The 14,388-nt window shown below is 44.5% G+C and overlaps 1 protein-coding gene across 1 annotated transcript; it reads right to left on the bottom strand.

Moving 5' to 3' along the window:
* Nucleotides 1-5,174: 5,174 nt before the first annotated feature.
* LOC140708092 (vomeronasal type-2 receptor 26-like) lies at nt 5,175-6,616 on the bottom strand. Its single transcript, XM_073003002.2, has 2 exons — nt 6,538-6,616; nt 5,175-6,321 (listed from the first exon to the last, which is right to left on the bottom strand). Exons 1-2 carry the CDS (start codon nt 6,614-6,616, stop codon nt 5,411-5,413), a joined length of 990 nt encoding a protein of 329 aa, XP_072859103.2. The 3' UTR covers nt 5,175-5,410.
* Between the last annotated feature and the right edge of the window lie 7,772 nt (nt 6,617-14,388).

The raw sequence follows: 14,388 nt of genomic DNA, 5'->3' as shown, positions 1-14,388 counted from the left end.
CAAAGTGTCACCAGTATGCAGATAACACTAAACTCTATCTCTCCTTCTCATCTAATTCCAATGAGGATGTCTTGGATGTAAACTGGTATCTGATATCAGTGCTTGATGAGGGCAAACAAACTAAAAGTTAATCCAGACAAGACAGAAGTGAACCTGGTCAATTTAAAGGCATAGGAGGGAACAGGGATACAGTCTTTGCCAAATTGGGTTCTGCTCTCTCTGAAAGCTCAGGTTTACAGATCAAGTGTACTCCTGGATTCTTCCCTCAGCATCGATGCCCAAATTTGGCCAGGAGTGTTTTTGCATAGTTAAATTTGGGGTGACAGCTGTGCTCATCCCTCAAGATGTCTGATTTGACTACAGTGAAGTGTGCCTTAGTTACATCCCGCTTCCATTACTGTATCGCATGCTGTGTGGGGCTGTCTTTCTGGTTGGTTCAGAAATCTCAGCTGGTCCAAAATGGAGCAGCCAGACTATGGACTGGTCCCAGTCATAGGGAGCCTATAACGCCCCTGTTGAAACAACTGCACTGCCTACCAGTGCGTTCTCAGGCCAAATTACAAGTGTTGGTCCTTACCTATAATGCTATGTATACTTTTGGTCCAGGCTACCTGAAGGACAGTATCTCTCTGTCTGAGACTTCTCAGTCTTTTAGGTCTTCATAGGAGAACCTTCTCTCTGTCCCATTGCCAGTGCAGGCACGGTTGATGGAGATACAAGAGAGAGGCTTCTCTGTGGCAGCTCTCTGGTTATGGAAGGCTCTCCCTCGGGAGTTCAGGCTGATTTCCTCTCTTTTCTCCTTCCACTGACAGCTGAAGACCCATTTTTTGAAGCAGGCATAGGTGAGTCCCTGAATATTATTTTTAAATTCCAATAGTTTTTAATTTTTACCTGCATTTAGTTACTCAATTGTATTTTTATCAATGTAAAATTAAATTCTTTCTAATGTTGAACTTATTATGTTTTTCTTCTTTTAATAGTATGAGCCTCATTGGGTCTCCTTAGCCTTGATTTTCTTAGAAGGGGTGACAATTTAAATTAAACTTTTATGATAAAGGTCCTAGAAGAAATGGACTTTGGGGACAATTTCTTATAGTAAAGTCGATATGCACAACAGAAGGGGCACAGGTTATTGTGAATAATGAACTTACTAAAATGTTCAAGATTTGAAAAGGGAACTAGAGACGGCTGTCCACTGTCACCACTCTTGTTATATTGGTCTTAGACGTGCTAAACAGAAATATACGGAAAGATGAGAGGATGGCTGCTGTTAAAATAAAAGAGAGGTTTATAAATTGAGAGCATTTGCTGATGATGTATTTCTGAAGTTAGAGTACCCTAGATATGGAATAGCGATAGTAATGTCTAAAATAAAAAAAAATTGGGACACTTGCAGGCTTTAAAATCAACCAGGGAAAAACTAAAATATGAGTAATAAATGCGCAAGTAGAAGATCAAACAAAATTAATGCATAAAAAAGATTTTAAAACAGAGAGAAAAGTGAAATAGGAGTTGCATTGACTAATTAAAATTGTACGTTGTTTGAAAATAGCTATGTCAAGATTTGGAAGGAGATTAAAAAAGGATCTAGACAGTTGGGAAAAGCTCCAGCTATCCTTTCTCGACAGAATATCGATGATTAAAATGAATGTTTTACCACAATTGCTTTTCTTATTTCAAATACCAGAGTGGTAGAATATACCAGTTGGGCAGGATATAAATCAAATAAATAAATACATAAATTAAAATTCCCAACACTAAAATAAGAAATTCAGTTTAAAAACCAACAAAAAAGATATAGCTGATTTTCTATGGGTTAAAAAGAAAAAGAATATAAACTACTGGTGAAATATGATAGAAGAGGATGAACAAGTTAGAGACTGCATGGTAAAGTGGGCATAACGGCCACACAAAGCCCTTGAAATGGCTGAAAGGGGAAAACTCTCAGAGCTTCTCAAAGGCAAAAGTCGGGTGGAGTGAAAAATAACATGGAACCCCATATGGGACAGTTTGTTATATAAAGAAAAGATTGACCTAGGAATATACAGTGGTGCCTCGCTTAGCGAGTGCACCGTATAGCGATGTTTCCATATAGCGATCCCTTTTTCGGGATCGCTATACGGAAACTCCCCCGATCTTCGCAATGGGGAAAACCCGCATTGCGAAGATCGGGTATTGCGGCAGCCATTTTGGAGCCGCCGAACAGCTGATCGGCGGTTCCAAAATGGCCGCCGGAAGCCCGGAAATGGCTGCCGGCAGCCGTTTTCGCGCCGTGCCCTCGCTTAGCAAAGGCGCGAAAATGGCTGCCAGCACCTGGAATCTCGCTGAACGGGTAAGTAACAAACGTATTGGAACGCATTAAACGTTTCCCCTACCCGCTTAGCGATGATTCCGTATAGCGAGGGTTAATCGTATAACGAGTGCCCCATTTAACGACGAATTCGCATAGTGATGGCATTTTTGCCATCGCTTTTGCGATCGCATACCGATGTTGCCTATGGGGAAAAATCGCTTTGCGATGTTTTCCCCATAGGCACCATTTTCCCCCAGCTGAGCGGCGGGAGCCTCCGAAGCAGCTCTCCCGCAGCTCAGCTGGGGGAAAATGCCTGCGGTGGCCTTGGAAGGACCCTTCCGAAGGGTTCTTCCGAGGCCACCGCCGGGATTCCCCTTCCCCGCGGCCGGCTTCCCCGGTCATGGTCGGACTCTCAGGTGTCCGATCATGCCTGGGGTAGCCAGCCGCAGGTCGGATCCAAGCCGCGGGGGGAGGGTGGTGGGATCCAAGCCCGGGATGCCTGAAAGACATCTGGATCCCACCACCCTCCCCCCTCCCCCCACGGCTTGGATCCGACCCACGGCGGCTGCCTAAGCCATGGCTGGACTCTTCGGCAGCCGCCGCGGCTCGGATCCAAGCCGCAGGGGGAGGGTGGTGGAATCTGGCTGCCTTTCAAATATCCCGGGCTTGGATCCCACTCGCCGCGGTGGGAGGGTGCGAGGCATGGCCGGTGGGGGGGAGATCGGATCAGATTCTGCCTATCTTCGGAGCAGCCCGGCTGCTCCCAAAGGGCTGCCCCGACTGTGCTTTTAGCAGTGGAGGAGGTGCCCGGTGGAGGAGAAAGGCCAGATCAACTCCTGCCTTCTCCTCCACCGGGCACCTCCTCCGCTGCTGCAAGCACCATCGGGACAGCCCTTTGGGAGAAGCCGGGTGGTGGGGGAGAAGGCAGGAGCCGATCCTGTCTCCCCCCCCCCCAAGCTTCTCTCAAAGCACTGGGCCCAATGGTGGGGGAGAAAACCGGATAATCCGTTCCTATTAGAACGGATTATCCGGTTTTCAATGCATCTCTATGGGAAAACGTGTTTCACTTAGCGATGTTTTCCCATAGCGATGTGTTTTTTGGAAACAACCTCGCTATGCGAGGCACCACTGTATGTATAGTTTAAGTTTCTTTGATGTACGGTGGAAATACCTTATTTGTGGGTGGCTGTTTTTCTTCAGTTTGGTGTTGTTTTCTTGGTTTGATGACTCTTGTGATTTCATTTCTGGAGTAGCCATTTGCCTGTAGGGCCCAATTCAAATGATTGAGTTCAGTGCTGAGAAACTGAGCTTCACAGTTCCGATTTGCACGGTCTACCAGTGTTGTGATTATGCCTCTTTTTTGCTGTGGGTGGTGGTTGGAGTTTTTGTGTGGGTGGGTTTTCTGTAAATCTTGTGTCCCAGTCGGAGGTCAGTTTGTCACTTAATATAGCATTGAAGGAGCCATAGTTGAGCTAAGAGAGAAATCATCACTTCATTTACAATGGAAAATACTCCCCTTTGTTCCCAAATATAAACCCACTCTAAACGTATACTAAGGATGAAAGTCAGGGAGCAAAATGTTTCCTTTTTAATCTCCAGAGGAATACTTTCTTGTACATTCACTTGGTATTATGAATTCTACAGGTGGGAGTCATTGCTAGCCAAGGAGTCCAGTTTAAGAAGGATGCAAGTAAGATCCCTCAATGAGGTTACATTTATTTAAACCTATGGATGTACCTGAGGTATATTGTAGATACTGAAAATGTTGGCCATCTGCATGGAGTTTTCGGAAGTGAGCCCACAAATAGCAGCCACCACTTTCTCCTTCTTGCCACAGATGTGATTGGGGGGACGCCCTTCACTCATGAAGAGAAGATCCAGGGTATTCCCGCAGGTTCTCCAGGGATTAAAAGAATTGTCATCAATCATACATGACCTGAAATGATTGAAGGCCACAAAAATGGCCATGTGTATCCTGTGGTCCACAATCGTACCTCGTTTGTCGTGGAGTGTAGGTTTGTTCCTCAATGTTAACATGGCACACAAGAGTGTTAACCGTGAGGGCTGCAGTGCGGTCTACAGCGGCCTTCAATCAGTGATTGGTCACCAGAGAATCCAACTGAATAGAATTTTGTGTTCCTCAATGTTAACACAGCACACAGGGGTGTTAACTGTGAGGGCTGCAGTGCAACCTGCAGCGGCCTTGAATCAGTGATTGGTCACCAGAGAATCCAACTGGATAGACCTTTGTGTTTCTCAAAGTTAACACGGCACACAGGGGTGTAAACACAGTGCAGTCTGCAGCGGCCTTGGATCGGTGATTGGTCACAAGAGGATCTAACTGGATAGGCCGAGTGTTCGTCGATGTTAACACGGCACACAGGACTGTTAACAGCAAGGGCTGCAGAGGCCTTGAATCAGTGATTGGTCACCAGAGGATTTGATTGGATGGGCCTGAATTTTTCAGAAAGATGGACTAAATATTTCTGATTGGGTTTGGAGGTCTTCTTGGAAGACATCAAGGGGAGCCTCCTTGTGGAGTTCGAGCGACTCATTGGCAGGCATGGGACTTAGCTATGCTAGCCCCTATGCTGTGGCGGGTAGTGTGGAAAAAAACAGGTATTTTCCAGTGAGTCCCACTGTAAAATCGGGTAAGCTAACAGCACATCAGATCTCCCAGCACTGCGGGCTGTGCGATTACAGTGATTGGGGGAGGGATGCACTGGGCCAGTTCCAGACCAAAAGTCGTCAACTAAAGATGGCTTGAGGTCTGGGGGTGTTTATTAGCAGCTGGTCGGGTTCCTGCTGTCTTCAAGATTGTGAGAACTTGGGGCCGGGGACTCACCCATCTGTTGATTAAGGGGTATTTGTATACCTCTGAGATTTACCTGTTTCCGCAGTACAGCAGGCTCCCCTTTGCTAAATGATGGCTAATTTGAATTTTCAATCAATAAAGTGTGACCCGTTTTTAAACCCATATTATTTGTCTCATATCTTTATTCTGGGGTTGGGGGGCAATGATCATAGTAAACTGGCACACTTTGCCATTCAGACGTTTTACCATATTTCTTGAGATTTTCCAAAGAAGAAATCATTGAAGATGATGTGATTTCTCTGTCATCTGTATCTCATCATTTTCCCTACTATTTCCTTTTTGTTGTTCAAGTCAGGCCTGAGAATAAGAACATAACATTTGGGAAGGAAGATACAACCCAGCAAGCCACCACTGGAAGCCAAGATAGAGAAGACCTCCACGGCTACCATGTATTTCCCTTTAGTACTCAGGTAGGCTGGCAGAAAAGACACCCAAACACTGCAAAACATTAACATGCTGAAAGTGATTAATTTGGCTTCATTAAAAGTATCTGGCAACTTGCGGGCAAAGAAAGCCACTGTGAAACTTATGATGGCTAACAGCCCCATGTAGCCAAGGACAAGAAAGAACATGAGGTCTGAACCTTCGTTACATTGAATTAAGATTTTGTCAGTCTCAGAATGCATGTCAAACTCTGGGAAGGGGGGAGAGGTAATCAACCAGACTGCACAGATACCAGCCTGGATAAGAGAAGACACCATGATGACTGACCCTGCCAGCCGCTTCCCAACCCATCTCCTCATCCCAAGTCCAGGCCTTGTAGCCATGAAGGCCACAATCACAGTGATGGTTTTGGCTAAGACACAAGCAACAGATACACAGAAGACGATGCCAAACACCATTTGTCTCAGAAGGCAGGTGAGAGTTCCAGGCTGTCCAATGAATAAGCAGGAACATAGGAAGCAGAGGAAGAGAGAAGAGAGTAGGGCACAGGTGATGCTCCAGTTGTTGGCTTTGACCATGGGAGTGTGGCGGTACTGAATGAAAGTCCTCATCACCACGATGGTGGTGATAGAAAGCAAGACGGCGAAGCTAGTCAATATTGAGCCCAAGGGTTCCTTATAAGACAAGTAGCTTAGGGTTTTGGGAATACAACTATCTTGATTCTTGTTTGGATACTGGTCCTTGGGGCATTCCTGGCATTGTTTCGCATCTGAAAGAAAACAACTTGGTCTTAGTTTTGTAGTCACATCACTTTTATAAATTACATTAAATAATCCTTCAAATGAGTCCTGCATTTTTTTTCAAAGTTGATACTCTCTTGGGACATCCTTGTTCTTCGATTTAAGAAAATGAGGCAAGAACACCACTAGAGAGGCAAAAAAATTCCTGTATTTCTCCAGAGGTGCTTTTGGATTCCTTCACTTACCCGTCTGGATCGAAATCCTCCCGTTGGGGCACGCAACACAGTCATAGCAGCACACCTGCTTCTCCAGTTGGACAGACATGCTCTCTCCAGGGTGGCAGCTCTCCACACAGGTGGACTTGGGTGTATTCTAATGATGATCAGAAGGAAAGTCAGGAAGAAGTTAAATGATAATTAGAAGGAAGGTTATTGAATAGTTAAATGACCATGAGGAACAGGGGTCTCCAAACTTTTGAACATGAGCACCACAGCGTATATTTGCCACATTTTTGAAGGCTAAAGGAATGTGCTTGTAGATGCAGCCGCATGCACGCATCCACCCCAGTGAGCACAGACATCAGCCCACCCACATGGAGGCCCCACCACACGCACACACAAGCAGAAACCCCTGGAAGCCCACCACCCCTGTCCCATACGAGCTGAAGGCTGTGGGCAGAAGGAAACAGTCTGGATAGAATGGAAAGTTAGGCAGGATGTGGTACTCAGGCCACAGTTTGGAGACCCCTGATAAAGAGGAAGATTTATCTATCTATCTATGCGGCTCACAATATTAAAATTCACACAATTTAAATAAACACAGTATGTTATATATTAAAAGATAAATATATGATTTAAAATACAATTAAAATATTAAAACATTAAAAAATAAAAGAGAGTAAAATTTCTTCTGAAATGGGTTCAGGAATTCAGTTATAATTGTTAAAAGCCTGTCAGAAGAGATGGGTCTTTAGCTTTTTTCCAAATGATTCAAGGGAAGGGGCCATCCTGATTTCCCAAGGCTGAACGTTCCATAGCCTGGGAGCTGCCACAGAGAAGGCCCTCCCTCGTGTCCCCATCAGCTGTGTTTATGCTTGCAATGGAACTGAGAGGAGGGTCCACTCTGCTGATCTTAATTACTAAGAAGATGAATATCGGGATATATGATCCTTTAGATAGCCTGGACCCAAGTTGTATCGGTGTATAATGACCAGCACTTTGAATTGGGCCAGGAAACGGACTGGTAGCCAGTGCAGTTCTTGTAACAGGTGTGTTATATGCCCCCTGTAGCTGGCCCCAGTCAGTAGTCTGGTTGAAGTGATTTGCTCCAGCTGAACTTTCCAAACTGTCTTCAAAGGCAGCCCCACATAGAGCGTTTTACAGTAATCCAAATGGGATGTAACTGAGGCATGTGTCACTGTAGCCAGATCTGAACTCGCAAGGAACAGGCGCAGCTGACGCACCGGCTTTATCTGTGCAAAGGCACTCCTGGCCACCACTTGAACCTGGGCATCCAAGGTTAGGGATGAATCAAGGAGTACAGTCAACAGCAGACCTGAGTTCTCATTGGGGGTGTGTGTAACCTGATCCAACACAGATAGTATCCCTATTCCCTCATCTGCCTTCCGACTAACCAGGATCATCTCTGACTTGTCTGGATTAAGATTCAATTTGTTTGCCCTCATCCAGCCCATTACTGATGCCACGCACTGGTTTAGAGTCAAGACTCAAGACAGCTTCCCTGAAATTAGGCAGAAAGGAGATATAGAGTTGGGTGTCATCTGTATACAGTGGGCCCTCGACTTACAAACAGCCCTAATTACAAAGAATTTGGGTTGCAAACCCGATCTCATCGCAAGTAGTAAACCCTATTTGCGAACGCAGATCGGGTTACGAACCCAAAAGGCAGGGAGGAAGGGTGGGTTATTTGAATTTCCTGCCCTTCCTCCCTGCCTTTGGAGCTTTCAAAAGGCTTCCTCCAACATCAGAGGAAGCCTTCTAAAACCTCCAAATTAAAAAAGGCAGGGAGAAAGCGTGGGAAGTTCGAACTTCCCACGCTTTCTCCCTGCCTTTTTGGCTCTGGAAGCAAGCCGGCTGGCCGGGGAGAAATTGGGTTCCTCCTTCCACCCGATGCTGAGTCCTCTTCGCGCTGGGCTGAACTCAGCCCAGCACGAAGGGGACTCAGCATTAGGTGAAAGGAGGGAGCTCATTTCTCCCTAGCAGCCCGGCTTGCTCCCAAAGCACAAAAGGCAGGGAGAAAACGCGGGAAGTTCAAACTTCCCGCGCTTTCTCCTTGCCTTTTTTGGCTTCAGAGAGCTCCGAAGCCACACACTGCGGTGGTGGGGATCCCCAGGGAGGTCTCCCAGGGCTTGCACGCCACCGCGGGAAACCTCCAATGGTGGGATTCAAATAAATTAACAACAGGTTCTATGTCCTAATGACCGTTTGGCCATTCCCGCCTGTATGTGGGCTTTTTTCTTACCTCGCTTGCTAAACAGGAGTCTTTGGAGGGGAGTTCCGCTTGTTTTTTCCTGTCCCACCTACGGTGTTAGCACATCAATGAGCCCTAAACTTCAGATTCCTAGCTGTTTAAGACTTTTAGCTCCTTGGTCTGAGGCAAAAGATATTAGATGCTTCCAGTGAGAGACCCAGAAAGCTCCTGAGTTGGACTACATGTACTATGAGTTGTGTTCTTAGCCTCTTCTGAAAAACCATCAGCACAACCACATAGCAACATCAAAAGTACACTCACAAATGAGATCGATGATGAAGGAAAAGCATATCTACCTGATCAAACTTCTCATTCCACTTGATGGCACTTCCATTCAACACGAATCTCTGGCCCACAGGAGCCGCAGGGTTCACACTTCCAACCCGGATTGTCTGGAAGGATTCGTTGGGGAACCTGACAAAATTGATGATATCATATCCTGCTTCTAAATCTCCTTTCTCATTAAAAAATATTTCTTCACCAGCAGTGTTGTTAAACCAAATGTTTCTTAAAAATGAATGAAGCTGGACCAGAGGATGAAAAAAAAACCTTCTTTAGGCAGACTTAAAGAAATGGATAAATACTTTCCAGCATCTGAAAATTGTCCATGTAAAAGACAATGGAGGAGTTAAAATAACAACTGGTGGGATGTTTCCAGTACTTCTCAATGAACCAATGAAGCTTTTTTTTCCACCAGTAGTATCAAGTGATGTGTTTCTTGATCCATGCAAATTTCTTCTGACTCAGTAACATTAAATCATAAGCAGAAATCCTCTGGGTACTGAGGCCACGTTGGGCAGTTTACAGATTCCCACATTCTCCCCCTCTCCCATAATCTCAGTTTCTCTCTCTCTCTCTCTCTCTCTCTCACACACACACACACACACACACACACTTTCTCTCTCTCTCTCTCTCTCTCTCTCTCTCTCTCTCTCTCTCTCTCTCTCACTCACTCACTCACTCACTCCCTCTCTGTCACACAAAGAAAATTTTACATTGTTCCCGAGTAACAGATGTTGTCGGAAGAGAATATATATTAGTTAAAATGTAATTGTCATTTGAGACACAATTCATTTACTTCAAGGAAATATGGATTTTAAAAAACAAATCATTTAAACCAAATTAGGGAACTTTGGAAAGGTGTTCGATGCACTTGTGGAAGACACGATCATTGATATTTCCCTCTCTGTCACTCTTCCAGAAGAAAAGTGAAACAGTGTGTACTGCTGTGATTTTGAAGTTAGGGCTACAAATATATTTTGCTCTATTCTGTTTGGTGTTAGTACTGGATTAGTTTAGTTTTATTTATCTATTGTTTGTTTTTGAATGAGATTGATTCACTCCACAGGAGAAATGGGTCTTAATAATGTCCTGTTTCTCACATTGCACAATTTCTTTCATTTTCTCGTTCCGATTACCTGCCATGGCTGAATGTGCTGGAGGCTCCATTTCTCTCCAGGCCCCTTCCGCTTCTGTGTAGCTCTTGATGAATAGGTTGCATGGAGCGCATGAGCTACAGCATAAACAGCATTGTAGATACTGTAGCTCTGGCCAGACATGTCCATTTCAAACACACTTCCAGGAAGGCTCCTCAGCTTCTCCCTCCCACTACAAGCCTCCAGATTTGGAACATAGAGGATGCAAAGTGGGAATGAACAGAGAAATGCAGTACACCAAAACTGATGGATGAAATAAATCTGATCCTGATATGGGTTCATATTCTCCAGAAAGTTCTCAAATCCTGGCACCACGTTTGTGTGGAGTCTGAAGGACAAGGTTCCATGGAAAGATTTTGTGGTCAGTTTTATCCCAGCAGATAAAGCTGTGAAATCCCACTGAGCTGTGGTCACCCACACCCTCTTTTGAGGCTGCATTTCCCCAAACTCAAAGATGTCTAAAACTAATCGTAACCCCTCCAGAGATTGCCTGTCCCCATACACAAGAATCACGTTAATTTCACTCAGAGAAAGGATCCAATAGATTGAGCGCATCCTCTCCCAGCCTATGTCTTTTGGCAAGTACACTGTCATTATTGGGATCATCTCTGTCCAAGCAACACAAATCTGACTCTGTTCAAGCCTTGGTCTCAAGGTCTGAAGGAAGTTTTCCCCACTGTCGTCCTTGGAAACAATGACACCAATCCAGTTCCATCCAAAGTGCTTCAAGAGCTGAACAATCCCATCATACTGAGCATCTTCGTTGGGGACCATCCGGTAAAAAGAAGGGAAACGACTCTTTTCACGCAACGCAGGACTGATGGAGCCATAGCTCAGCTAAGAGAAAAAGCATCATAACTCTTACATTAAATATAAACCCTATTTTACTGAAAGATATACTTGCTCCAACTAAATATTTACCAGGAAACACAATGAGGAAATAGAACAATTGATTTCTAAACTCCAACACCTTGTTGTACAATCACTTCAAATTATGAATTCTACAGGTGGAAGTAAATGCTAATGAATCTGAGGAAGCAATAGAAGCAGGAGACAAATTAGGCCTTTCCATGAGTTTACTGTTTTCTAACCCTGTGGACATACCTGAGGTATATTGTAGATATTGAAGATGTTGGCCATCTGCCTGGAGTTTTCAGAAGTGAGCCCACCAATGGCGGCCAGAACTTTCCCTTTCCTGCCACAGTTGTAATTGAGGGGTTGCCCTTTGCCCAGGAAGAGAAGATCCAGGGTGGTCCAGCAGGTTCTCCAGGGATTAAAAGAATTGTCATAAATCTTGTAACCCAATGTGATATTGGGTAAAAAGTGAGCATTCTGGTTGATCTGATAGATGGCAAAAGCAGAGGCCAGGATGTGCTGATAGTTCTTTGGAATTACACTGCAATGAAATTTCACAAAACTGCTCAATTTTCAGCTTGAAGGAACCATTATGTTATTAATTGTGCCCTGAATTTCATCCTCAGACCAAGTTAGATGTCATCATCTATATCATGGAAAAACATTTCTTGGATGAATGATTCTCCTTAGTGTAGGACGTATGTAGAATACTAGACATAACAGTAACCAAAATATCACATTCCTCATTTTCCCTTCAATATAGATACAGGTTTAACAAATGTAGAACTAACTCTTTCAGCAGGCACCACATTCCCTCTCAGGAAAAACATGCAGAAGAATAACTGTAAAATGTCTATCAATAGAATGAGCAGTTTTATTTTTTCCTACTGCTGAACATAGTGGCTTTTGTTGTTTAGTCGTTTAGTCATGTTCGACCCTTTGTGACCCCATGGACCAGAGCACGCCAGGCCTTCCTGTCTTCCACTGCCTTCCGGAGCTGGGCCAAATTCATGTTGGTCGCTTCAATGACACTGTCCAGCCATCTCGTCCTCTGTTGTCCCCTTCTCCTCTTGCCTTCACACTTGCCCAACATCAGGGGCTTTTCCAGGGAGTCTTCTCTTCTCATGAGATGGCCAAAGTACTGGAGCCTCAGCTTCAGGATCTGTCCTTCCAGTGAGCACTCAGGCTTGATTTCCTTTAGAATGGATAGGTTTGTTCTCCTTGCAGTCCAGGGGATTCTCAAGAGTCTCCTCCAGCACCACAATTCAAAAGCATCAATTCTTCGGCGGTCAGCTTTCTTTATGGTCCAGCTCTCACTTCCGTACATCACTATAGGAAAAACCATAGCTTTGACTATTCAGACTTTTGTTGGCAAGGTGATGTCTCTGCTTTTTAAGATGCTGTCAAGGTTTGTCATCGCTTTCCTCCCAAGAAGAAGGTGTCTTTCAATTTTGTGGCTGCTGTCACCATCTGCAGTGATCATGGAACCCAAGAAAGTAAAATCTGTCACTGCCTCCATATCTTCCCCTTCTATTTGCCAGGACGTGATGGGACCAGTGCCCATGATCTTAGTTTTTTTGATGTTGAGCTTCAGACAATTTTGAGCTCTCCTCTTTCACCCTCATTACAAGGTCCCTTAATTCCTCCTCAATTTCTGCCATCAGAGTGGTATCATCTGCATATCGGAGGTTGTTGTTATTTCTTAATTCTGGCTTGGGATTTCTCCAGTCCGGCCTTTCGTGTGATGTATTCTGCATATATGTTAAATAAGCAGGGGACAATATACAGCCTGGTCGTAGTCCTTTCCCAATTTTGAACCAATCAGTGTTTCCGTATCCAGTTCTAACTGTTGCTTCCTGTCCCATGTATAGGTTTCTAAGGAGATAGATAAGGTGGTCAGGCACTCCCGTTTCATTAAGGACTTGCCATAGTTTGTTGTGGTTGATACAGTCAAAGGCTTTTGCATAGTCAATGAAGCAGAAATAAATGTTTTTCTGGAACTCTCTGGCTTTCTCCATAATCCAGTGCATGTTAGCAATGTGGTCTCGAGTTCCTCTGCCCCTTCGAAATCCAGCTTGCACTTCTGGGAGTTCTTGGTCCACATGCTGCTGAAGCCTTCCTTGGAGGATTTTGAGCATAACCTTGCTAGCGTGCGAAATGAGTGCAATTGTCCAGTAGTTGGAGCATTCTTTGGCACTGCCCTTCTTTGGGATTGGTATGTAGACTGATCTTTTCCAGTCCTCTGGCCACTGTTGAGTTTTCCATGCTTGCTGGCATATTGAATGTAGCACCTTAACAGCATCATCTTTTAAGATTTAAAATAGTTCCACTGGAATGTCATCACCTCCATTGGCCTTGTTGCTAGACAGGCTTTCTAAGGCCCACTTGACTTCGCTCTCCAGGATGTCTGGCTCAAGCTCAGTAACCACACTATCTGGGTTATCCGGGATCTCCAAGTCTTTCTGGTATAGTTCCTCTGTGTATTCTTGCCACCTCTTCTTGATGTCTTCTGCTTCTGTGAGGTCTCTCCCATTTTTGTCCTTTATCATGCTAATCTTTGCACAAAATGCTCCTTTAATATCTCCAATTTTCCTGAACAGATCTCTGGTTTTTCCTTTTCTATTATTCTCCTCTATTCCTTTGCATTGTTCATTTAAGAAGGCCCTCTTGTCTCTCCTTGCTATTCTTTGGAAGTCTGCATTCAATTTTTTATAACTTCGTTGGAAAGCCACTTTGCTTTCTTGCATTTTCTTTTCTTTGGGATGGTTTTTGTTGCTGCCTCCTGGACAATGTTACAAGCCTCTCTCCAAAGTTCTTCAGGCACTCTGTCCACCAAATCAAGTTCCTTAAATCTGTTCTTCACTTCCACTGTGTATTCATAAGGGATTTGGTTTAGATTATACTTGGCTAACCCAATAGTTTTTCCTACTCTCTTCAGTTTAAGCTTGAATTTTGCTATGAGAAGCTGATGATCAGAGCCACAATCAGCTCCAGGTCTTGTTTTTGCTGACTGTATAGAACTTCTCCATCTTTGGCTGCAGAGAATACAATCAATCTGATTATGGTGTTGCCCATCTGGTGATGTCCATGTGTAGAGGCGCCTTTTGTGTTGTTGGAAAAGAATGTTTGTGGTGACCAGCTTGTTCTCTTGACAGAACTCTATGAGCCTTTGCCCTGCATCATTTTGAACTCCAAGGCCAAACTTCCCTGTTGTTCCTTTTATCTCTTGACTCCCTACTTTAGCATTCCAATCCCCTTGAATGAGAAGAACATCTTTCTTTGGTGTCAGTTCTAGAAGGTGTTGTAAGTCTTCAT

This window comes from Pogona vitticeps, chromosome 6 (genome assembly GCF_051106095.1).
Source record: "Pogona vitticeps strain Pit_001003342236 chromosome 6, PviZW2.1, whole genome shotgun sequence".
Taxonomy (NCBI): domain Eukaryota; kingdom Metazoa; phylum Chordata; class Lepidosauria; order Squamata; family Agamidae; genus Pogona; species Pogona vitticeps.
This window is presented reverse-complemented; position numbering and strand designations above follow the sequence as displayed.

Coding starts and splice junctions, on each gene's coding strand:
- LOC140708092 (XM_073003002.2), bottom strand. CDS start 6,616: ATGTCTGTCCAACTGGAGAAGCAGGTGTGCTGCTATGACTGTGTTGCG. Junction 6,322..6,537: donor GAGGATTTCGATCCAGACGG/GTAAGTGAAGGA, acceptor GTTTTCTTTCAG/ATGCGAAACAATGCCAGGAA.